This window comes from Podarcis vaucheri (genome assembly GCF_965113315.1).
Source record: "Podarcis vaucheri genome assembly, chromosome: 2".
Taxonomy (NCBI): Eukaryota; Metazoa; Chordata; class Lepidosauria; order Squamata; family Lacertidae; genus Podarcis; species Podarcis vaucheri.
In genome coordinates, this window is record NC_138760.1 from 15,666,836 (window position 1) to 15,692,682 (window position 25,847).

General features: G+C 48.4%; 2 protein-coding genes across 2 annotated transcripts in view; one reads left to right on the forward strand and one right to left on the reverse strand.

Annotated features, from left to right (window-relative positions):
• Positions 1–25,847, forward strand: part of SMUG1 (single-strand-selective monofunctional uracil-DNA glycosylase 1) — a 212,714-nt gene that overhangs the window by 47,429 nt on the left and 139,438 nt on the right. The window lies entirely within an intron of this gene.
• On the reverse strand, positions 383–16,247 carry LOC309526465 (uncharacterized protein). The gene is made up of 12 exons (XM_082212590.1): positions 16,058–16,247; positions 15,364–15,480; positions 14,213–14,448; positions 13,108–13,287; positions 12,898–12,983; positions 11,031–11,134; positions 8,724–8,791; positions 5,502–5,648; positions 3,568–3,658; positions 2,463–2,587; positions 1,236–1,383; positions 383–584 (listed from the first exon to the last, which is right to left on the reverse strand). Exons 1-12 carry the CDS (start codon positions 16,159–16,161, stop codon positions 533–535), a joined length of 1,458 nt encoding a protein of 485 aa, XP_082068716.1. The 5' UTR covers positions 16,162–16,247; the 3' UTR covers positions 383–532.

Genomic DNA, 25,847 nt, shown 5'->3' on the forward strand with positions numbered 1-25,847 from the left:
CGATAAGTTTTAGGGCAAATCTACACTACAAACCTGTATATTGGTTTTATTGCGGTTTTAACTGTCCTGGCTTTCTCTCGAAGAATCCTGGGAGCTGTAATTTTGGTGAAGGTACTGAGAGATTCCTACAGACAGAGCGGTAGTTCCCTGTGTGTCCTGAGGAGCTGGAATGACTGTTAAATCAGTTTTAAGTCTGTAGTGTACATGTGCCTTTGGTTAGAAAGCCCGACAACTTTAAACAGAACTGCAACTCACAGCATCCCTTGAGTGGGAGCCACATCTCGTTTGAAATGGGCAGAAACTAATATTGTAGGATATTTAGGTCTGAGGTGGAGAAGGTGTCCTAGTTTCTATGTTTGCTTATTAAGAGGCTGTGACAAAATTCTAGGTTGATATTGCTTATAGCTTCATTGGAGATTGGCTTCCAAAGAGATGGTGATCTCATTTCTTCCTGCAGGGACCACTCAAGTCCATGGGGGGTGGGGTGTTCTTTGTAGTCCTCTTTAGATCCCTGCTCTCAAGAGGTCACTCATTACCGCCGCTCTTCTCCATGCAGTGTGTTCAGCTGAAGTCTCCCCTGCAACCTGTGCCAAGAGTAGCAAAATCATCAGCCCAGCTACCCACGTTTGATAGCAAACTCATATCACACGACTTGCTGGGAACCACACTTGGACTCCTCTTTTGGAAGCGCAGGAGTGCTGGGTCAGGATGATGACCCAGCTAGCTAAGCGGTCAATTCTTTAGCAGTGAAGCATTTGGCTGGACCCTGTTGCTAGCCTAGATGAACCTGTGATCTGATCTAGCCATATTCTTCTTAAGTCCTTACACTTAAAGGCCAGGCAGATGCAGCAGCAGAGAAGCATCTGTGTAGACAATATCAAAGTTGTCATCTCTTGCCTCAGACATCTGGCATTGCCTTTCACATCTCCAGCTGAAGTGGCATAAAAGACCAGTTTCTTTCTATTGTCTGTCCCTACTGTGTCTCCAAGGTCTCCAAGTGTGCTGCCCAGCAGGTGAGGAAAAGACCCAGGAAGGAACGGGACAGAGGAGCACTGCCTGCTTTTTCTTTGCTTCAGCTGGAGATAAGCAGAATTCGTTTCCTGGCTCTGGCCCCACCTAGTGTCTGTCTCCCTAGCCAGTCATAATGGGCACACCAGCCTCTACTGCCCTTAACTAGTACAACATGCATCTCCAGAACTTTAAAGCTCCACTTCATAGGTAGCTGTGTTGCTTACCTCTGTGCAAACAGGTAAAAGTCACTGACGTCCTGGTATTGCAGCAGCTTCCTCCTGTTCTTGATCAGGACAGCAATGCAAAGCAGCACTTCAAACGTGATTTCCTCCCGATCTACAGATGTGAAAGGGCCTGGCAGAGACTCCTCACCTATTGGCAGAGAATATTGTATGCTTTCTCCAAGACTTCTTTTGGATTGTGAACCTAAACCAATTCAGGGAGTTGTTTGGGAGTGAGGCACCAGGGGAACTCAGTGATGGGAGACCTGGGGGTGGGGATGAGTTGTGGAGCAAGGTTGCGTAAAGGGGCTTTTCCTTGATAAAGTCCCCTCTGAGGAAACCAGCAACTCCCTGCTCTCCCATTAGAGCTGAAGCAAAGATTCACGCAGATTCAAAATTTCGTAGCACCTTATAATTTGACTCCCTCTTAGAATTTGACTCCCATTTGGATCATTTTCTAATGTTGCCACTGAAATTGTACTGAAGGATGCATGTCCCTTGCCAAGGCAATCTGAGGCAAGAAAATAAAAATGGTGCCAAAATGGTGACAATTGTAGAAATAAAAACTGCAGATCATCACTTTTTTATTTTGAGTGAGTTGGTGGCTTGCAAAAATAAATAAACATTAATTAACTGACCACCTGCTGCCTTTAAATTGTATGCTGAAACCTACTTCCCTGCTTTGTAATAGTTTATCCCAGAAACGTGCTAAGAGGAAATTGGCAAATCCACACTGTGATGAACTCCCATCCGGAAAGAAATGTCCCCACTGTGGAAGGATGTGTGGATTCAGAATTGGCCTCCACAGTCACTTATGGACTCATTGTTAAAACCGTGTTTATGGAAGACAATCTTACTCTGCTACGAGCGATCACCAAAGAAGAAGAAGATCCCAGAAACACCTTTTCCTTCTCCCTAAGACAGTGGCGTAGCATGGGTTGTCAGCACCCGGGGTAAGGCAAGTAATTTGCGCCCCCTAGCCTGTGGATTTGCGCCCCCTAACCCTAACCCCCAGATGTTGTGCCCGGTGTGGCCGCCCCCCCTGCACCCCCCATGCTACGCCACTGCCCTAAGACATTTCTGGCCTGGTATAAATGCACAGTGAAAGGAGGCAGCCGAATGCTCACATGGCAGAATGAAGTGCACCATTCTTGTCCCCAGGTGGAGGAATCACAGTTTATGCTACTGCTGTGCCTCCAGGGACCTGCTTCCCAAGAGCACAGGGCTCACCTTCCCTACGAGTCAGCCAGATCCAGGCTCCAAAATTCATCCTCTCAGATTCCAAGGCGCTGATCTCTAGGACCCTCACAGCATCAGAGTGGTCTAGGTCCTTCTGGAAAAGTAGCAGCAGCCACCTGACATAGAGGCATATAGAGCAGGGGTCAGCAACCTTTTTCAGCCATGGGCCGGACCATCGTCCCTCAGACCTTATGGGGGGCTGGACTATATTTTTTTTTGGGGGGGAATGAATGAATTCCTATGCCCCACAAATAACCCAGAGATGCATTTATATATATTTATATATATTAATATATATAAAAGCACACATTCTACCCATGTAAAAACACCAGGCAGGCCCCACAAATAACCCAGAGATGCATTTTAAATAAAAGCACACATTCTACTCATGTAAAAACACTGATTCCTAGATCGTCCGTGGGTTGGATTGAGAAGGCGATTGGACCGCATCCGGCCCCTGGGCCTTAGGTTTCTTCCCCTGACATAGAGGGTTCCAAGAGGTGATGGATAAGGAAAACTGACGGTCTTAGCCTTTCATTTTACACTGGCAAAAGCCCACTTCTTTACAGACCCCTCTAGCCCATTTCTAGGTCCTTCCTTGGCCTGGGTCAAATCTGACGCAGACCACTCTCCTGGGGTTTCAGCACTAGCACCCTTGGAACACTTTGTCCCGTTTAATGTACGATGTCTCTGAGCATGAACAGCATGTTTTTTTTCCACCAGCCCCAGTAATCAGAGCTAGAAATTAAGAAGCACATATTGGACAAGTTGACAGCAAGAGTGGAAGGCCTAGTATAGTATATAAGGAAAGAAACACACAGATAAAGCTTTGTATTTTAAAGAGGTCTTTGCATGGGTGCTAGCTTCCATATCTTAGAGACATAGATGCTGATTATGCAAAACTTGTGTCTGCATAATCAATTATTCAGGATGGGCTTAATTTGTATGATTTATGCAGGTCACAAAATCAAGCTCTTGTTGCAGAATTTGGTCACCTCTGCATGCTGGCTGAGAGCCATCCGTTCTGTGGGGATCTCTGCAGTTTGCTCCCTCCTCCTTGTCCCGGGTTTGTAGGGAGGTGGGTTGGTTTTTTTACCTGAAGCAAAAGAGTAGCTTGTCACTGGACACGCTCTCGATGTGGTCATGCAGTTCTGGGTCCACATGTTTCAGAAGCTCCTCACAGATTTCTGTGCAGGCAGGAGAAAGGTAAAGGTAAAGGGACCCCTGACTGTTAGGTCCAGTTGTGGACGACTCTGGGGTTGCAGCGCTCATCTCGCTTTACTGGCCGAGGGAGCTGGTGTACAGCTTCTGGGTCATGTGGCCAGCATGACTAAGCCGCTTCTGGCAAACCAGAGCAGCGCACGGAAACACTGTTTACCTTCCCGCTGGAGCGGTATCTATTTATCTACTTGCACTTTGACGTGCTTTCGAACTGCTAGGTTGGCAGGAGCAGGGACCGAGCAACGGGAGCTCACCCTGTCGCGGGGATTCGAACCGCCGACCTTCTGACTGGCAAGCCCTAGGCTCTGTGGTTTAACCCACAGCGCCAAAAGAATGCCTCACATCATGCACTCAACCAACCAACCAACCAACCAACCAACCAACCAACTCCATGTCCCCATGCCATCTTTGCCCTCAACAAACTGCTCTCTGGAGAGGGACAAAACTGGGATAGGTGGTGACAAAGATCCAGGTTGGCAGGAGCTGGGACTGATTTGCAAAGGTTGCCAACATGTCAAAAGAGGTGTTCTCACCTGGAGGAAACATTACATGCACATCATGAGTAATGCATGGTAAAATGTCCAAGGCCGGTGGACTTTGCTGGGGTGGGGAGTGGAGCTTCTTTTTCTTCCCCATGACTTGCAAAAGCTGAACAAAGTAGATTCTTTAGCAAATGTATGCCCTTTGGCTTTATTCAGGTTGTAGAATTTAGCTTTTCTTAGCGCAGGTTTTTCTTTTTAATTGCACACAGCTCTGCCTATCAATACCCTCTCTCCTTCAATCTAAGACCTAATACAGGCATAGGCAACTTTGGCCCTCCAGATGTTTTGGGACTACATTTCCCATCATCCCTGACAACTGGTCCTGTTAGCTAGAGATAATGGGAATTGTAGTCCCAAAATATCTTGAGGGCTGAGTTTGCCTATGCCTGACCGAATACACATGGACCAGCAAGTAGAAGCCAGGAGACCATATACCTCCTCTCAGTGGCATAGCATTGGGGGGGGTGAGAGGGGCAGTTGCCCTGGGTGCATTGGGGGTGCATATGCTTCCCTCTCCCTGTTGGCGGTGGGAGCAGCCTAGGCCCATGGTGAGCAGGCACTAATGGAGGGAGGCGGGCAAGGGGCAACCTCAGCATAGCCTAGCCCGGCTCTCTCCTCTTTGCAGGCGTCAGGATGATTCGTCCGCCAAGGGCCACGTCAGCCGGGCAGCCTCACCCTGTGCAGGCAGGCAGGCGGTGCAGCATGGTCCTGCTTGGCTTTGCTGGGGGGTTGCTCCATTGTCGGCTTCAGCTTGCCTGCCCGGGATGCCAGCAACCCACGCTACACCACTGCCTCCTCTCTCCCAAAGTCCCTTTCCACTGCTTGGTTCACTGCCCACTCCCATATTTCTTTTTCCCTGGCTGAAGACAGTTAAAATACGTAGAGAGGCCACAGCTAGGTTCTTCACGCACGGTGTGAGCGAGGTTTTTTCCTAATTTTGCAATTTGCATGGCAGAGCTGCATTCTAGCAAATGGAACACGGGGTGAACAATGGTGGTGCCTCTTTCCCCTATGCCACATGTATGTTTACCAATTCATAATGTTAATTCTAAGGCATTTAAAGGGGGGGGCAGTTGCAAAATGATTATGGGAATTTTGGGAGTGACATCACAGGCAGCATTCAGTTGGCGCTTTCCACAATCCACATTCCCTGAAAATTTTCAGAACAGTCCATTCCTCCCTAGTGCTTAAACCTGGAGAGGATAACGTATGTTTGCGTCAGGTGCTGTGGGGAGGTGTTTCTCCCTCTCCCTCCCCGCTCTCTCACGTGTCTTGCGGCGGACACCCATGGTGGTGAAACTCCACGCTGAACGTCTCATGTAGCCCACAAAGCACCAGAAGGCTTCAGTCTCATTTTCCAGGGTCTCCAGAAAGCGGCTGGCAAAGTCATTCATGCCCTGGCAATATCCAATGTCTGCAGAGGAGGAAAGAAACCAGCAGTAGGGACGAAGCATAGCTGTCAACCTTCCTTTTTTTTGCGGGAAATTCCCTTATTCTAGCGCTGTTTCTCGCTGCTTCCTGCTGCTATCCTGGATTGTTAGATATCCTGTAGACTGTCCCCGGGACAGGTGAGGCTGCTGATCCCTTATTTTCAAATCTGGAAGTTGACAGCTATGGGAGGAAGTGCTGTTGGACAGCAGCAAGAATACTCATTGCAAAGTACTGGAAGACACAAGATTTACCCACTCTGGAAGAATGGCAGATAAAGGTGATCGACTACATGGAATTGGCAGAAATGACTGGCAGAATCCGAGACCAGGGAGAAGAGATGGTGAAAGAAGACTGGAAGAAATTTAAAGACTATTTACAGAAATATTGTAAAATTAATGAATGTTAGAAGGATGTTGGATAGAAACTAAGGGGTTTCCAGCTGTAATGCTTTAGGAGATACGAAAAAAAAGGTTTACAAATGGGTAAGGATTTGCTGAACTAACAAATTGAAGTGGAATACAAAGAAGGGAGGTATGAGGAGGTCTGGGGAAATAAGTGCAATGAAGATATGTTATGGAAAATTATTTGTTTTTTAACTGTTTTTATGTTGTATTTTGTTTCTTTTTATTTTTCATTTTCATTGTTACATTTTAAAAAAGCTTTAATAAATATCTTTTTTTTTTAAAAAAAAAGGAAGAAGTGCTGTTGGCACCCGGAATTGCCAGCCCACCTTGCAGCCATTCAGGGGGGAAACATGGCATGTGCAAAGTGTCATGCAATAAAGGGATAATAAATAGCTCAAAATATCACAGAATCATGAATCCAGAAGATCATGCTCCTCTACTGTTCACGGGGGTGGGGGGTGGGGATGATATACTTGCGTAGTTGGAATCCCCAAAGATCACAATCTGAGCCCACTACTGCAGTTACCCATTGCTGACTACATCTTTGCATCCCTTTACTCTGCAACAACCCTGTTTACTCTTGCATTGCTTTAAAAGCAGAGAAAGAATGTATTGTTAAAGAGGTTGTGAGCCACCCCTAACCTGTGATGAGCGGTAGCAAGATTCCAGGGGGTCCAGGCACATGCCAGCTTATTGTGCTTCCGTTGGGGAAATTGAGGCTAGTGTCATGAAGAAATGGGGTTTATTTTACACATATTTACACCTAAAGCCTTCAATGGAGGGGTGCAGAACATTCTACCCCAAGAGTGTCTCTCATAGCTTCAGCAAGTTGGGGTCCAAAGCAACAGTCAGTCATGGCCCCTGGTTTCTCGGTGCAACTTCCTCCAGCCAGCAGGTATGGAGTTCAAGGCTTCCTGCAGCCCCTCTCGTGCCTCTGTCCCAGCCTGCCAAGGTGGTTTTGCCCTTCGTGGCCTGGAATCCTGTCTACTTCCTCCTGCACCTTTAGATTTCAAAAAGGACACTTTTTCCTGTGACAACATGCTCCTGCCACCTTGGCTACCTCCCAGATCTCCTTTCGCTGTCCATTCCTCAGAGCAGGAGGGAAGGATAGCATTTTGCATTGCCAACGACAGTTAATGGTTTTGTCCCTGGCTCCCTGTTGTTTTTTTCATGGCTCTGCACTTAGCTAGCCCAGCCAAGCTGTTTCGCAGAAGCCTAGCTCAGGAATTTATTGCGTGGCACAGTTCTGCAGCTTGTATTCTCCCTTCATATTCCAAATATTGTCTAAATAAAGGTAAAGGGACCCTTGACTGTTAGGTCCAGTCGTGACATCTTGCTCATCTTGCTTTACTGGCCGAGGGAGCCAGCGTACAGCTTCCAGGTCATGTGGCCAGCATGACTAAGCCGCTTCTGGTGAACCAGAGCAGCGCATGGAAACGCCGTTTACCTTCCCGCTGGAGTGGTACCTATTTATCTACTTGCACTTTGACGTGCTATCGAACTGCCAGGTTGGCAGGAGCTGGGACTGAACAATGGGAGCTCACCCCATCATGGGGATTCGAACCACCGATCTTCTGATCGGCAAGTCCTAGGCTTTGTGGTTTAACCCACAGCGCCACCCGTGTCCCATTGTCTAAATACTAAGGTAAAGGTAAAGGTACCCCTGCCCGTATGGGCCAGTCTTGACAGACTCTAGGGTTGTGCGCTCATCTCACTCTAGAGGCCGGGAGCCAGCGCTGTCTGCAGCCACTTCCGGGTCACGTGGCCAGCATGACGAAGCTGCTCTGGCGAACCGGCACCAGAGCAGCACACGGAAATGCCGTTTACCTTCCCGCTATAAAGCGGTACCTAATTATCTACTTGCACTTAAGGGTGCTTTCGAACTGCTAGGTGGGCAGGAGCTGGGACCGAACGACGGGAGCTCACCCCGCCGCGGGGATTCGAACCGCCGACCATGCAATCAGCAAGTCCTAGGCGCTGAGGTTTTACCCACAGCGCCACCCACTACCCTTTATTAATTTCTACACTTCACAGACTCTGGTACGCTAGATCTATGACAGAAGTATAGGATTGGCAAGATTGGTCTGGATGTCATCTTTGGGTCTGCGGTTTTATATTTTCATGATGGGATTCTGTAGAAAGCAAGGGTGCTAAGGTCACATCCATGGCATACATTTAATGCACCATTTTAACAGCCCTGGCTCCCCCCCCCCCCGCTCCAAAGAACCCTGGTAGCGTGTGTATGAATACTCATGAGTGGTGGACACACATGTGGGCTTAGACACGTGAGTGTGATGCATACAGAGTGGGTCTAGGGAGTTTTCCACATTCCTTATTGTGCAAAAATGTACGCACTATATCTAGCACGGTCTACACTGCTGGCTGTGGGATGTTTAGCAGAGACCTCCTGAGGGGAAGGTCTGTTCCGCCCCTGAACTGCCTTGAGAAAAGCCCTACGCCTCTTTGAGAAACAGTTTGGGTTGAAAAGGACGTGGCAAATTAAAAGCACCATATAAATGATGAATGGCAGGCCTGTAAAGTGTCAGGAATGGATAGAGGGGTGGAGGTGAATGGAGCAGGGAAGCTGGCAGGCAGACATCTGATGCCATCAAGTGAGATTCCTGGAAGTGGGTCGAGTACAGCAGTTTTCTCACCTTGGTGGAAGGCCACGTACGTGACGAGAATTTCCCGGAGGTAAAGCAGATTCACTAGTCCTTCGCGTCTGGGGAGAGAGAGAGAGAATAAATCCACACGCTAGGTATTATGGTGGTGGCCCTGATCATGAGTGTACCCCAAATTAGTTCTAAAAAGAGAGGTGAAAGCATCTGGGGCAGCTTTGAGTGGCCAGTTCCTTAGATCCATTAACTGGGATTATCCACGGGCAAGGGAAAGGCACTTGGCACATACTCAGAGGAGGCCCCCCCCCGCTATTCCTTCACATATTCCCAGTCAGAGCCCTAGAATTAAAGTCGATTCAATAGTGGTGTAGGAGAGCTGAGGGGGGAAAATCACATCTGGCAACCAATGCGCCCCTTTGGTTTCAGATAGTACATGGGTAGCCCAGGACACCAATGTTCACAGCTCTCTAGCGCAGGCATAGGCAAACTTGGCCCTCCAGATGTTTTGGGACTACAACTCCCATCATCTCTAGCTAACAGGACCAGTGGTCAGGGATGGTGGGAACTGTAGTCTCAAAACATCTGGAGGGCTGAGTTTGCCTATGCCTGCTCTAGCGGTTCGGTTGGCTCATTTACGAGAAGTAAGGTAAAGGGACCCCTGACTGTTAGGTCCAGTCGTGACTGACTCTGGGGTTGCGGTGCTCATCTCGCTCTATAGGCCAAGGGAGCCGTCGTACAGCTTCCGGGTCATGTGGCCAGCATGACTAAGCTGCTTCTGGCAAACCAGAGCAGCGCACGGAAACGCCGTTTACCTTCCCGCCGGAGCGGTACCTATTTATCTACTTGCACTTTGATGTTGCTAGGTTGGCAGGAGCAGGGACTGAGCAACGGGAGCTCATTCGGGAGGTGTATACTTTGTTCTGACCAAACTGTCTGATACCAGAGGTGAAATATATTGGCCTTATTTTCAGCTCTCCTGCCACACTACTGGATGTATCGACACTGTCAACGACTATTCCTGCTCTTCAAGGAGGCTTGGTGGACAGTAGCAGTGAGAATAGGGATTTCCAAGGGAGAATTCTCAACACTAACCAAACTACAATCCCCAGCATTCTTTGGGGGAGGCTACGTTAAAACCTGTATATAAACAATAGAGGTTTGGAGGGTAGAAAGTATTCCCCAATAGCTGCCTCAAAGCTCTGCTGTAGTACAGGAATTATAAAAGAAGATGTTCAGGACCAGAGAGGGCAGGAGAAGAATGTAACTGGAAAGGGCTGGATGTGTGATAATGAGAAGCAGGGAGGAATCTAACAGTAGGTACTACAAAAGGATTGGCAAGTTGGCTTGTACAGGGCAATTTGTGTAAAAGGTATATACGTAGATGTAGCAGGTTCTGCATGGGGATAACCTGAAACCTAATTATCTCAGGTCCAACACAGGAGTGACAATTTCTGATTGGATTTTTCAACTTAAAATTATAATATTTTTTTTTAAAAAAACACCCTTCGAAACACCTCTCTGTGTGAGGGGATTCTAGTTTTGCCTTGAGGAGTGATGCTAGATTAGGGAATGCTTAACCCTTTGCCCTGCCCTCCTTTCTTGATCTAAATCCCACCCATCCACTGGTGCTAACAGCAGTGTCATGGTAGATTTAGACCAGCAAAACATCACAGGAGTGGAAAGGTTTAAACACTCCTTCCACTAGCGCCATTGCTCTCTGAGCAAAAATCAGAACTGCTTTTAAGCTAAAACGAATAATGAAAAGGAGATATGATCACCCGTCTTCTGTATCACATGTTTCTTGGCCTAAAGTTTTCATTTTGAGGTGTGGGGTTCCCCATCTCCCCCCCCCCAGATTCCAGCTTTTGACGAATGCTGACAGCTTAGTAATGTGATCTGAGTTTTGGAGAAGTCCTATATGTCAATTTCCTCTGCTGTTACAAGCCGAATATTCCCAGGAAGAAATGTTCTGTGCACTTCTTCCTGAAGGAGAGGGCAGACTTGTCCATGTTTGGGTATAATCTGTTGGGATATTACAATATTTGACTTCAGACCTGCACAATGCCTACCAAACTAAATGAAAACTGCCAGGTATGAGCGGCAACCCTCCAGTGGGTTTGATTCCTGCCTGCCTGGGTTTGCAAAAATGGATGTGTGTATGTGTGAAAACAGGACCTGGCGAACTGATTCCAGCTTGTGGGGGAAGCGGTGGTCACAGTTTACACCAGGCCTGTACATCATTCAGGAAATCCACCCTTTGAATTTTCAGAATCTGAATTTTCAAAATTTGCTGGAAGTCCCAACTTTTTGTTTTGCCTCGGCTGGGGAGGGCCAACTTCTCACTGGAAGAATGTCCGGTGTCTGTCCGTCTGGGGTACGTCGGCATCAATGTCTTGCAGCGCCTTTTGGAACTGTTGCTCGTTAATGTGCGAGAAGGGCAGGCTATGCTGACGAAAGACAGAATTGCATTGACGTTAGAGTGGGAGACGTTAGGTGTTATGTACTGAAGTTCTCACCCTGGGCCAGCAGGGGGATACTGTAGATAGTTATGCAAATAAGGGATCGAAAGTGACGTTCAGTGATTGGATAGTTTTAGAAAATTGTTACAGTTACGTTGTACTGGAGCTCTATATAAGCGGGTTGACTGAACCCTTCAATTCAGTTCTGTTCTGGCCTGTAAATAAACAAGAGCTGCTTGAAGAATTGCTGGGTCGTCTGATATGTTCGCCCACAACTTAACATTAAGGAAGGGCTAGTTAGCACACTGATGCTTGGAAGCATATTTCGTGAGTTCTCAGCTCCACCCCATGTCTGGGAACGGAGTAATTGTGTGCTGGATTAGGCCAAGAGCTAACCTGGTCCAGGATTCTGTGGCCAGTAGATGCTTTTGAAAACCTTCTCAAGATGGAGCCCTATACTCTATGACCATTGTAAAATAGGAGGATTAAGACATCAGGAGATCCCTGACATGGCTCTCTTCCTTCCATCAATCCCTTCTCAAGAGTCAAGATCCATTTCCTTGAAAGTGAAAAGCAGCCATGCAGGGTGAGGGTGGATTGGGACTAGAATTCTGGGGTAAGATGGGGCTTAATTCCTCCTTCTGCTGTTGTTTTCCTGATCTAACTACCACTCCCACCTGCCACCATTTTTCAGATGTGGGAAACATACAGAGTGTAAAGGGACAAAAACACACACACCTCCGCTCCTCCCCCAGTGTCATGGCTCTGAAGTGGTTCACCTCTCCCTACAGCTGCTTTTAGCTAACAAAAACTTCAGGATATCCACTCTGTGGATCTTACACTGTCTTGTCATCTGGTTTGGTCCTAAGAGTTAAAAACATGCATGGGGAACACCACATGTAGCAACCATTGCTGGGCTGCACCATTTCAAACTGCAGCCAGGCGTTTAAATATTTTTCTCCACAAAAAATATAAGAATTACAATGTCTGGGAGAAGATTTGGGGTAAGTCTTTTCTCTGATGTGCTGGCTTCGAATGTGCAAGGAGTGTTTTTTTGTGTGTTTTTTTACACCACCCTTTGTTGAGAGTTAAAAGGCAGAGATTTCCAAGTCATTACAATTTCCTTTTAAAAAAAGGAGGGAGGGAGGGACATTGGGCCTCAACACCACTTGGAAGAAATGTCCTCTGATGTGGAAGCCTCTAACTCAGTGTTTCTCAAACTCGGGTCTTCAGCTGTTTTTTGACTACAGTTCCCATCATCACTGGCCTTGCTAGCTAAGGATGATGGGGATTGTAGTCTGAAAACAGCTGGAGACCTAAGTTTGGGAAACACTTAACTCTATGTGTCCTCTGGCTGGTTAAGAGTCACTTTGTGGTAACTGGAAAATCTTCACCTTGCATGTGCTTAAAGCATGACACTTTTTTTTTTTTAAAAAAGAAACAGTCTTCCCAGGGTTGTGTCATCATCATCATCATCATCATCATATATAAAAATTATTATTTATACCCCGCCCATCTGGCTGGGTTTCCCTAGCCACTCTGGGCGGCTTCCAACAAAATATTAAAATACAGTGGTCTGTTAAACATTAAAAGCTTCCCTAAACAGGAATGCACTGAAAACAAATTTTAGGACTAAGCTTTGCTGAGCCTGAGTTAAACTACGCCTTGCTCACCAGCTCATTACCCTACCCGCCTCAACATCATTAATTAATATCCACTTCAAGAAAGTAATTTTCCATTTCATATCTCACCTCATCAAAGATATCTGTAGGAGGACTGGCTGTTTCAGCTTCCCTCCATTGTTCGTCATGTCTCTGGATCGCCAAGGAAAGCTCCACTATAGGAGTAAGTGAATAGTAAACAACGCATCATTTGCCAGGTGTGGTCCCTTTAAGAGGTGGAGCCCTGTTGCTCCACCCAGTGGGAGGGGTGTAGCAGGATACAAAGCCAATTGTACTTACAGTCGGAATGAACCCTCATTACGGCAGCCCAGGGGAAGCGCTGTTTCCACGACCGCTTCATCCACCGGTACTGAGAGGACATTTCCTGGTCCAGCTCCTTCCTCTCTTCAGTTGTGGATTTCTCCGGGTACACCCCAAAGAGAAACTTCCAGGTGATCTTTCTCTCACTGGGATGTGTGCCTAAGAAAAGACACACATCACCCTACATTGACACCACCCCCCAGTGTAGTAACACCAAACCACAGTTTTAAATGGGTCCCCATCCAGTTGAGATGCCCGATGGATAGCACTGCAGTAGTGGTGGGGCGGAATCAGAGTTGGGGTTAATCTTGCAAACATGTGTCTAAACCCGAGAAGGGAGAGGATGCAGCTTTGCAGGCAGCACAGAAAAAAGTCGCTGGGGGAAAGGGTTAAGCATCCCTCCCCGCTACTGCTTTTCAGCTCAAAACTTCTTTCTTCTCCACTTCCCACACAAAAATCCAGGGCTTTAGTACTAATCAAGCACCCGGAAAGCTGAATTTAGTGTCCTTTCACCACATTCTCTCTGTGGTCCCCCCACCCCAGTGCTGTGCACAAATGACCTCCCAAAATTCTCCACTGTGTTTGAAGGAAATGTGGTTTTGGGCTGAAAAAGGTTCCTCACCCCAGGGCTAAAAAGGTAAAGGTAAAGGACCCCTGGCAGTTAAGTCCAGTCACAACGACTCTAGGGTTGTGGTGCTCATCTCGTTTTACAGGCTGAGGGAGCCAGCGTTTGTCCGCAGGCAGTTTTTCCGGGTCATGTGGCCAGCATGACTAAGCCTCTTCTGGCGAAACCAGAGCAGCACACGCAAACGCCGTTTACCTTCCCGCCGGAGTGGTACCTATTTATCTACTTGCATTTTTGGTGTGCTTTTGAACTGCTAGGTTGGCAGGAGCAGGAACCGAGCAACGGGAGCTCACCCCATCGCGGGGATTCGAACCACCGACCTTCTGATCAGCAAGCCCAAGAGGCTCTGTGGTTTAGACCACAGCGCCACCTGTGTCCCCTGGGGCTAAAGGATGCCAGAAACAGGCTTCCTCCTCCCTGCCCCCACCAATATCTCCACAGTGTAGATTGTGTGGCTACCTCTCTCGTAGACCAGCTTGCGCATGCGGAAGACATCCAGCCGCCCATCTTTGTCAAATAAGGTGTAGATGGACTGAGAGGGCAGAGATGTGTTCTCTCTTGCGGAGCGGGAGGGAAATGCTGTGCCAACTTCCTCCCGGTGGTTCTTAGTGGGATCTTTCTGGCTACTGCCTGCTATCTCTTCTTGGTTCTTGCTGGGGATTGTCGTGAGCTCAGCAGAACTTACGTGTTGGCTTCTTGAGACCAGGAAAGGAAAAGTGGAACATGTCAGATTTTTTTAGACTTCATTTCTGTAGGTCTATAGGTGATCTGCTGGTCCTTAGGATGAACTTAGCTGTAGTACAAAATGAAGAACTGAAACATCATGCAAATTTGAAAACTGGCTAGCCCATTCTCCAGACTGAAATGTTGTGGCATTTAAATATTTTCTCAAATGGTAATGTTGTGTGGGAGGTGCTTGACAACTTTCTTCTGCCTCTAAAGTTCACAAATCAAACTGCATCCACAGGAGGAGATTTTGTGATATATAAAATAGAAATCATAAGATGTACAACCAAATTTCAGTCAGTAAGGTTTGAAAATTCCTTATACTGTCGTACCTTGGAAGTCAAACAGAATCCGTTCTGGAAGTCCGTTGGACTTCCTAAATGTTCAGAAACGAAAGCACGGCTTCTGATTGGCTGCAAGAAGCTCCTGCAGCCAATTGGAAGCCACGGAGGTTGCGCCGGACGTTTGGCTTCTGAAAATCGTTCGAAAACTGGAACGCTCACTTCTGGGGTTTGATCGTTCGGGAGCTGATTTGTTCAGGAGACAAGGCGTTCGAGATCCAAGGTACGACTGCATATTTATTTTCTGTACTTTGAATTGTCATGTACCTTGATAGGAACCGAAGAAACTGCCATGAAGTTGAGTTTCTTTATACTAGACTCCTTATTTTGTGCCCTCCTGTGTTGCTGTTTTTTTGCTGAAACACATTACCTATTTTAAAAGAATTAAGCTGAAATTCTTAGAACAGTATCAAAAGTGACGTAGGATTTGCTCAGTGTCTCCTCTTTGTGTCCTGCCATATGAACACCAGCCGTACAATCACAGCTGTGATTCTTCATCTCCTTCCCCCCCACCCCCATTTTCTTCGCTGCAGAAGCTCTGACCTTGCAAAGGATTCCAGATATGGGAACAGGGCCTTCAGGACACGGTAACTGGCAGCCGTTTGAAGTAACCATTGGGTCTGATCTTCTGCAAACTGCAACAGGATTGCAATGGTCTCTCTGTGGGGCATAAACATTTGGTTAGCTCTGATCATCAGAGACAGGGATAAGGAGCCATGTGGAAGCTGGTAGGAGCAATTCATGAATGAGAGAAGCTAGATGACAGAGAGCAAGTTTTGAGGTGACAGCATAGGAATATAAAAAGAGCCCTGCAAGTTTGGACCAAAGGTCTGTATGTAACCCACAGTCGCCAGCCCGACGCTTTCAAGAGTCCTGTAATTAGAGCAGTAACTGGTGGTTGAAGGCACATTGCATCTGAAGTTGGTGGCTCAAACGCCCTGGCTATCTGCTTGCAGGCTTCCCAGTTGGCCACTGTGTGAGACTGGGATGCTGGACCACATGGGCCCTTGGCCTGATCCAACAGGCTTTCCTTGTGCTCTTATGACAAAGCCATATCTTCCATTAATATCTCTAACTCCCTTTTGAAGCCGTTGCAGATGGTGGCCACCAGCCGCCGCCAACACATCTTGTAGCACTGAGTTCCATAAGTTAATAGCACAATGAGTAAAAATAAAAGTACCTTTTTTTGTCTCCCAGTTTCAGAGGTTGACTCTGAGTTTCTGGCATTATAACTTACCGGATGGCTCGTAACCAGCTCCCGAGGAGCTGAGACACAAGACCTTTGGGCTCTGTGACCTTCATTCCCTGCCTCCCGGCGCCATAGGCCTGGGGGCTATTCATGGATACAGGTGCACATGGCCCACGACACTCTCCTTGCCTGTTTACCTGCCTCCCTGGGCACCTCTGCCTGCTGACGGCATTGTGGAACCCCTGTGACCTCATAATGGCTCTTTGTGCTGCTAGACCAGTGATGGCCAAACTTGGCCCTCCAGCTGTTTTGGGACTACAACTCCCATCATCCCTAGCTAACAGGACCAGTGGTGATGGGAACTATAGTCCCAAAACAGCTGGAGGGCCAAGTTTGGCCATCACTGTTCTAGACTCTGGACTCAGCTATATTGGCAAAGAAAAAGCGCATAACAGTATATGCGTTGTTTATGCATTCTAATGCTGTGACACCAGATGGCGCTGTGTAGTTCCATTTTTGCTAACCCGATTTCCCATACAAAGTTTGCAGTGCATTTAACGGAAACTTATTTGATGTGTCTAGATCCAGCCTCTGTAGCCTTTCCACTTTCCCTGTTTTATAGCCGCCTGACCGGGCTTCTCGCTTGCCGCTCCCTTGTTTTGTTTAAAGGGAGATGAAAAGGAGGCAAAGGGAGGAGGTGAGAAGGGTTGGAGTGCGCTGGGACAAAGAGGGATCTGGGAATCGGCTAACAGGGAGACATGAGTGAGGAAACTCTGGCCTTCCAAATGTTGAACTACAACTCGACATCAGCTCCAGCATGTATGGCCAATGGCCAGGGATGATGGTGTATGGGCAATCTTTCTGGAAGATACCGTATTTTTTGCCCTATAGGATGCACTTTTCCCCTCCAAAAATGAAGGGGAAATGTGTGTGCGTCCTATGGGGCAAATGCAGGCTTTTGCTGAAGCCTGGAGAGCAAGGGGGGTTGGTGCACACCGACCCCTCTTGCTCTCCAGGCTTCAGGAAGCTCTCCGCTAGCTGTGGGAGAGCTGCGCAAAGTAGCGCAGCTCTCCCACGGCTTGCGGATAGCAGCCTGTTCTGGGGGCTGGGGTCGGGGGAAGCCCGCACCTGGGGGGGGCGAAATAAACTTTTTTTCTTTATTTCCCCCCAAAAAAAACTAGGTGCGTCCTGTGGGCGTCCTATGGGGCGAAAAATACGGTAATTGTAATTTCCAGGAGTTAGTTGATCTAGCATGGTCATCTCTTCCTGCCTCTGTTTACTTCCCCTTTCTATCTCTTGTTAAAGTCCTTTGGTGGCTGAGAGCAGTCTTTAATGTATAATCTGCTGGAAGGAAGACGCAATAGTGATGGGCACTTTCTGACCTTTGATGTAGAAGCATTGGGAAGAGGGTGACAAATGAATGACTTGCACGTAGGCAGTTGGGCAAGCCATATAGGCTAGTGTAATGGGTATGGGGTTACTCGTGCATAAGTTGCCGCCTCTCCTGGTTATGTTGCCTTGTTAAACATTTCTGTCTGGACAGCCCTAGAATTCGTGGCTGCCTCAGTCGCTAGCAGAATCCGTCAGTGGGCGTTTCTTAAATCTTTTCCAACATAAAAGTTGTTTGACACCCAGTCTCCTCCTACTCTCTCTGCGCGGAAGTCTTCTGCGCAGGGTGGGCGTGGGTAGCGGAGGACCCGTGCTCTCCCCGCTGGTGTCCGGTGAAGAGTCCTGGAGCCCTCTCGCCGATTCCCCCATCAGCCCCTCTATATCCCTGGTGTTACGCTGATTTGCTTCCCCATCTGCGGAGCTGCCTCTCTCCCTGCTGGGCCCTTCTCCAGCATCATTTGAGAGCCTTCCCTCCGCCTCTAGCTCCGATGTCAGTTCCCAGACATTCAGCTATCAATAATCTATAAATCAGATGGTTTTTGGGCCGAGTGCTGAGAACCTCGTGTACAGACTGTCGGCCGTGGGGCTGTGCAAAAACTGAGGCTACCTGGGGGAGTCACTTCACCACTTCTTGAGGGCTTCCCAGTGGCAGATTGAAGTGTTGCTTGGTAATGTATATATTGCTTGCTGTTTAGAATAAAACCACTAATCCTCTCACTCACTTGTGTTTGGGCGTTGTAGTTCAGCAGCATCTGGAGGGCCAAAGGTTCCCCATACCCAATCTAGGGCAAAGGTGGCCCAGATTTTAGTGGCTCATCTTTGACTGACTAGTCTCACAATGCTTCAGAGAGGTGGGGGCAACTGGATTGTGATGCTGTAGCCTATGCTGCGGTTGCTCAGTTCACAATAGGCCATTCCAGCAGGTCATCTTGAGCCCCTGTGCAGAACTGCCCTGTTTGTCATCCCAGAGCTCAGCTTATGCTCATAGCAGGTGCTTGCTGTGGTGAACATCGGGAGAAGTTTTGCCTGTTACCACAGGCCTCTTTATTATAAAGGTAAAGGGACCCCTGACCACAGTGGCGTAGCGTGGGTGGTCAGCACCCGGGGCAAGGCAAGTAATTTGCGCCCCCTAACCTGTGGATTTGCGCCCTCTAACCCTAACCACCAGATGTTGCGCCCGCTGCGGCCGGCCCCCCTGCACCCCCCATGCTACACCACTGCCTGACCATTAGGTCCAGTCGTGGCCGACTCTGGGGTTGCATTGCTCATCTCGCTTTATTGGCCGAGGGAGCTGGCGTACAGCTTCCAGGTCATGTGGCCAGCATGACTAAGCCGCTTCTGGCGAACCAGAGCAGCGCACGGAAATGCCGTTTACCTTCCTGCCGGAGCGGTACCTATTTATCTACTTTCACTTTGAAAGGTTGGCAGGAGCAGGGACCGAGCAACAGGAGCTCACCCCGTCGTGGGGATTCGAACCGCCGACCTTCTGATCAGCAAGCCCTAGGCTCTGTGGTTTAACCCACAGTGCCACCCACGTCCCTACCTCTTCATTATAGGGCAAGCCTAAAGTAGGACAAGTTTCAAAGCACACACGCAAGGCAAATTATCCCTTTGCCATAACAAAGCAGAGCAGAATTGCATTAAAAAGGCCTGTTGCCAGCAAGGAGGGTCTTCTGTACCGCTCCTTGGTGTGGGTGTGTCAGTCAAGTTGCTCTCAGTGGATTAGGCGGAACATGCTTGTCTGCCTCTTGGTGGGGCACATAATAGGGGAAGATGTGCTTATGGTCTTCCAAGAGCCTAAAAGGCTGTCAGAGCAGAAGATGGAGCAGACTGCAAATCTGTTGGTTGGATGGCAGAGCTAGAACCAGCACTGAAGCCAAATTTGGATAAACATCCAGAGAAGCTTCGTCGTGGTAAGAAATAGCCTGCATTGTTGAAAGGTGGTTGCGCTCTTAGTTTTGAGGGAGGCACTGGAGCAGAGGCTGTGTGGAGCCATCTGTCAACTGTGGTTGCTTCCTGCATTGCAGATTTTGCACTGAAGAGAGGGTTTGGGTGAGTTGGCCTTCAACCCACAGACCGCCTTTTCTGTGATGTAGGTATGATGTATCTGAGGGGTGGTCTTAAGTTACACCCCTTCTGTGATGTATGCATGATGTTTCTGGGGGTGGTCTTGATCTACAGGGTGGCAACTTCAAAAGTCTTTATAAGGCCTTGTGCGCCATTGTTCTGGGTTCCTCTTTCTCTCCTGTGGGTGAGGGGAGCACCCTGTTGCAACAGATCAATAAAGATCAAGCTTACTAGCTGCTTTGCTTCTCAATGTTCTCTGGCTGGCCTCTGTTATTTTCTCCTACCAATAGGGAACCTATGTAAGGACTCTATATGGGCTCTTGGATACCCCATAAGAGAAAATGGCAATTTTTGTTTACAACACAGGGATCCTCCTCCTCCCACCCCTTCCTTCTCTTCCTCGCTCTTCTCATGGCTTGCTCCCTTGGCTGGCAAATAAGCAGCAAAAGCAAGGAGAAGGAGCAGCAAGGCCAGGCGCCACTTGGGGAAGGATCCCTGCCTGAGAGTCTTTGGAGAACTGTTGCCTGCCAGAGTAGATGATACTAGCCTAGATGGACTAGTGCCTTAATTCAAAGCAGTCATTGGGACTGCAGGGCAAAAGCTTTTCAGCTTCTCCCTCCTCCCTCCTCTTTCCTCTGTCATTGCACCACTACATTGCAATTTGCAATGCACTCCTGTTCCTTTCCAAGCTTTGTGGTTTGAGGTCACCGGTTAGATATTTGGAGAGACAATGCATTAGTTAATTCTGCATTCAGCCGCTGAGTTCATTAGTGCTTATTGCCTGGGGCAGGGGAAAGCGTGCTTCAGCAAAAGTGGGAAGCATTTTCTCGCTAGCAGATTGCTCTTTAAAAGAAGAAGTCAGTTTCCTGAGTGCATGGTTTGTGTGCATGTTTGTGGTATGTCTGTGCCAGAGTTCAGGGAAATTGCAGGGGGCATGAATGAATGTAACAGGAAAGAACTGACTGGAATCCCCAGAAATTCCTGAATGGGGATTTGTGGTTGTGTCTTGAGTCGGATCACCACGGGGGAAATTATTTTGGGCAAGCATGCAGAGGAGATGAACACAAATAACAGGGAAAGGCAGTAGCTCAGTGGGCAGAGCATGTGGTTTGCATACAAACTTCAGTCCCCTACATCTCCTACAACAACGTTGTTGTTAAGTGTGAACAAAGGAAGACAGTTCCAGATAAAGTGGCTTATTGTGGAGCAACCTGTGATTGCATTTGGGAGATGGTGGGCTGTATATACACGCCATACATTTAACAGACATGACTTTCCTCAAGGAAACTGTAGTTCAGCCCTCACTGAGCGCCAATGCCCAACACTCTTCACAAACTGCAGTTCCCAGGATTATTTGAGGGACAGTCATGCACATTAAATGTGCTTTAAATGTATGGGGGGTGCAGCTGGAGGTCAGAAGGGGTCACTGATGACTGAGGTGGCAGCTGTGCTCCACCCGAGACATTTTCTTGAGGTGAAATAGTTAATGGTGCTGATGTGTGAGAGAGAGAAAGAGAGAGAGGTGATGGTGAAGGAGGAACAGGGCAGGACCAAGAGATGCTACTGCCTAAGGCTAAGACTAGGATGCATAGTTGTCAACCGTCCCTTATTTGGCGGGAAACTCCCTTATCCCAGTGCCGTGTCCCGCTGCTGTCCCTTATTGATGATGTCCCTTAAATTTCCTGGGTTTCAAAGGAAGCAGCTCCTTTCCCTCCCTCCCTCCTTGCCAGCCAGGGAGGAGGGAGGCTCCAACTGTGTTGCTTGGCTGCCCGCCCCGCCCCCCTCTGGCCCTCGGGAGCCCCTCCCCGCTGGGACTGGCAGGAGACTCGGGCCCTTCCGCCGCCATCCTCCTCGCAGCCGCCAAACTGAGCATCTCTGCCTGGGGCCTCCCCTCTGCCCGCCGCCGCCGCTCCCGCAAGTCGTACTGTGGCTGTGCCGCCGAAGGACCCGGGTGAGATGGGCAGCCTGGCGCGGCCTATGAATTGCTGAGGAGCCTTGAGAGGAGAGCGAGGGCAACCATAGAGAAAGCAGTTCAGAGAGAGGAGGTGGAGGCGGAGGCATGGGCTGGTGTTCCAAGGGCTAACCATAGAGGGGGAAAGCGGAGGAAGGACTGCAAGCACTTCTCCCGTAGATTTGTAGTGGTAGACTAGACTAGATGGTCTGATCTGCGGGTTTTCTTCAGGCGCTATTTCCACCCCTTTCTTCCTCCCACCCGCCTTATGGAACTGAGAGCTGCAGATGGAGCACAAGAGAAAAGATACAGAACTGCAGCAGCATTTTTGTAGCTAGGACTTCGTTTCAAGCGAAAAGTGGTTGCTGCTTGTAGTTATTTAATTGCAGTGTTTCATCGGCTGGTGTCTTGAGCAGCAACCTCTGGAAACGAAGGGCTAAAAACCGGCGCTGCTCTCCCAAATTATCTGGTCCCTTTTAACTTCGTATTTCAGCTGGTTGATGAAAATCCCTTGTTTTGGCTGCTGATCCCTTATTTTTGAGGCTGCTGGTCCCTTATTTTCAAATCTGTAAGTTGACAGCTATGCTAGGATGCCCTTTCCTATGCGGTTTCATGTAGAGAAGCTGCCTTGACTGGCAGTTCAATCTGACTGTAATACTGGCAAAGGGGACAGTGCCTGGCCCTGCACCTGAAGGCAGCCTGCTATCCCACTGGTAGAGCATTTGCCTTGCATGCTGGACATCCCAGGTTGAACACCCATCATCTCCAGATTGGGCTGGGAGGCACTTCTGTTTGAAAACCTGGACGGCTGCTGCCAGTCAGTGTAGACAGTACTGAGTCAGATAGGCCTGTGGTCTGACTCGGCATGTGGCAGCTTCCTATGCCTTCTCAAAACCTCGCTGCTTTTCCCTGACCCAGAGGCAGCTGTCTCACTCTGCCTCACGGTGGGCCCAACCTTTGTAGAGTCTTACCTAGCAAGATACTGGACTACTGTAATGCAAAATAAGTGAGGCTGCCCTTGAAGATGGTCAGCAACCTTTTTCAGCCGTGGGCCGGTCCACCGTCCCTCAGACCACGTGGTGGGCCGGACTATATTTTGAAAAAAAAAATAGTAATGAACAAATTCCTGTGCCCCACAGATAACCCAGAGATGCGTTTTAAATAAAAGCACACATTCTACTCATGTAAAAACACGCTGATTCCTGGACCGTCTGTGGGCCAGATTGAGAAGGCGAATGGGCCGCATCCAGCCCCCGGGCCTTAGGTTGCCTACCCCTGGTCCAGACTCTGCAGGTAGAGTGCGGCTGGTAAGTGAGGCAGCCTGATAGTTCCATGTGCTGCCACAAGTCTTGAAAACGTCATGTTGGCTGCCATTGAATTACTGGGCCCAATACAAGGTGTTCATAATAGTGGCATATAAAGCCTTAAATGGCTTGGGACCTTCCTTATATGACCCCAGAGAAGGCATCTGAAAGCAGCCCTGTATAGGGAAGTTTATTTTGAATGTTTAATGTTTGGTTATGTTTTTATATGTTGGAAGCTACCAGGAGTGGCTGAGGCACCCGGTCAGGTGGGGGGGGGTATAAATAATAAAATTGATGATGATGTTGATGATGGAATAGGATGTCCCTATTTTCATTGGAGAAATATCGGAAGGTATGATACTGGCCCACAGACAATTGCCAGCCACACTCCTGGTGGATGGAGCTCGCCTGGATTTCCACAGAGAAAGCCTCAAAACAGGCCCTTGCTTGTCACATGTCTGCGAGGGATCCTCACGTATGTCTGTCTGTCTGTCTGACTGACTGACTGACTGACTGACTTATATTTCTTAAAGAAATTGGAGTTCTTGTTGAAACTACACTGAAAAGGATATATCAAGAACTCTGGCCAAAAGTTTCAATATAAGGAATAATTCCTACTCAAGAGTTGAAATGAAAAACGTGTGTATTCTGCTAAGAATAACAGTTTGAAGCTAGTAGTAAATTTAAACACAACGTGTAAGTACGATAGTTTTAAAGTAATGGTAAGTTTGGATACAACGTTTAAGTACAAAAATAATGTAGTTTCAAATATACAGTGATATAGTACAAAGGTATATGAACAACAATTGTTTTATACAAGTCTCAATAGCAGTCAAAAAGAGTAGGAATTATTCCTTATATTGAAACTTTTGGCCAGAGTTCTTGATATATCCTTTTCAGTGACTTATATTTCTGCCTGGCAGTGTTGCATCTTCACAGGTTCTGGTGCTCACACAAAGCCCCCAAATTCTGTGCCTCCTCACTGAGGAGCCTAACCAGTTACTTCAAAAACACGCACCCTTCCCTCTCCCTCTCCCTCTCGTCTGGCACCATCCGTGGAGGCAACAGCAGCAACACAGCACCGCTACCCTCTAGCTGCCTAGCAGGTTCGTTTGGGGAGCCCAGAGCACCGCTAATTGCGCTAATTAATATGGAGCAGATGCAGCAGGAAGTGGGTGGAGGCGGCGGAGGGAATATTTCAGCAAGCAGAGGCGGCTGGATTTATGAGGGAGGTAATTCCCGGCTTCCTTTGCTGTGCAGCCGCAGGGTAAAGGAGCTGCCATGTGGAGAGTAATTTAAAGACAATTTTCCTGGGTGGCAGAAGGAGGGAGGAGGGCCGGGATTGGCAGCAGGGCCACTTCTGCAGCGAGACAGTCTTAAGATGGTGGTTATCAAACGGCGTTCCAGGGAGCCCTTGATAAGACGATCCGTACAGGCGGAAAAGCTTCCCAGTGTTCGCCCACTGCTAAGGAGATTCCCTGCGGTGCTCAGTGGGAGGGAGGCTGTGGGCAACGTTGGCTGTCCTGCGTTGGAGGCTGCGTGCTCAGGACAAATGTGTGTGGCATTCGGCAGGCCTCACCAATAGTCTGTGCGAATGCCTAAGGCTGGCACACAGCATCCGGCTTCCTGAATGCACAAGAAAGGAAAGAGGACAGTTCTCCTCCTCCTCGTGATTCCTTGAATTGTTGTATAGGGGAGCGGATTTCAGCAGGTGGAGTTCGTCTCACACCGGCCGCAGCTGCTGAAATTCCAGCACCGTTAGGAAAAGGTGCAGGCTGGAGCCCCTGCCCTCTTTTGCATCTGGCCAGCATACATTAGAGGCCCAAGAGCCTCTATTAAACAGAAAAGCTGGCAACCTTACTAGCGAGGGAGAGCAGTTGGCTCTAACAATCAAGTATTAATGCAACTTACTGTGAATATAAAGGGATGCGGGTGGTGCTGTGGGTTAAACCACAGAGCCTAGGACTTGCCGATCAGAAGGTCGGAGGTTCGAATCTCCGCAACGGGGTGAGCTCTGGTTGCTCAGTCCCTGCTCCTGCCAACCTAGCAGTTCGAAAGCACGTCAAAGTGCAAGTAGATAAATAGGTACCACTCCGGTGGGAAGGTAAACGGCGTTTCTGTGCGCTGCTCTGGTTCGCCAGAAGCAGCTTAGTCATGCTGGCCACATGACCCGGAAGCTGTAAGCTGGCTCTCTCAGCCAATAAAGCGGGACGAGCGCCGCAACCCCAGAGTCAGTCACGACTGGACCTAATGGTCCCTTTACCTTTTTACTCTGAATATACTCAAACACTCATGTTCCAAGAGCAAGTCCTGACATACGTACGTTAGTCCCTGTTAGTGCATTTGCTTCCATGCACGGAAATCTTTCCCTGGCATGGAAATGCGGCATTCAAAAAAGATGCACCAGTTGAACTCCTGCCTGTTGCACAGATGCCAACATATTAATAGTAGTACGGCAGACGATTAAAAGCAGGGCGGTAAAGTTTTTTTAAAAATTGGCAGCCCCATTTAGCATGACCCTCATCACTTTTTCCCCTTCCATTTTATTTTAAAGAACAAAACTGCATGAACCTTCCTGTCAAACAAATGAAGAAACAGCCCTTCTTCAAAATTATTTTTCAAAACCATCCCCCATAATTTTGAGATCACCTCTTACAATGGCAAAATTGGGGTGGGTACCACTTTCATTTCTCCATAGTTTTCCTAATGCCCCAGTCTATCCTCCTCACTTATCTCTCCGACATGCACACATCCTTCTCCCCAATGCCATCTTCTGGAATTATTTTTTTTTGGGGGGGGGGGCGCTGCCAGTGTGCAGTTTGATCCCTTGAGGATGGGAGAGCTTTGAGCAGCTGCTGCTGCTGCTCCCCCACTCGTGTATAGGCATTTCAGGATGGGACCCCCCACCCTGAAGGGAACAAGAGCCAAAGGGATTTATATTGCAGCAGCTGGAGACTCATAAAACCACAGCCCACCTGCCCCACTGATCCCTAGTCTGGAACATGGGTGGGCTTGCTTGGGAAGCGGAGGCCAGAGCCTAGCATCTGTCACTGCTCAGTCTGAGCCTCTTGAACTGTGCCTGCTAAGCTCCCCACCTCCGTGCTCAGATTTATGTGGACATTCACAT

Excerpts from the sequence above, each read along its gene's own strand:
- LOC309526465 (XM_082212590.1), bottom strand. The coding sequence starts at position 16,161 with ATGAATAGCCCCCAGGCCTATGGCGCCGGGAGGCAGGGAATGAAGGTC. Across the intron at positions 15,481-16,057 it reads AGCTGGTTACGAGCCATCCG|AGAGACCATTGCAATCCTGT; the intron begins GTAAGTTATAAT and ends TATGCCCCACAG. Across the intron at positions 585-1,235 it reads TTTTACCTGTTTGCACAGAG|GTTGCAGGGGAGACTTCAGC; the intron begins GTAAGCAACACA and ends CTCTTGGCACAG.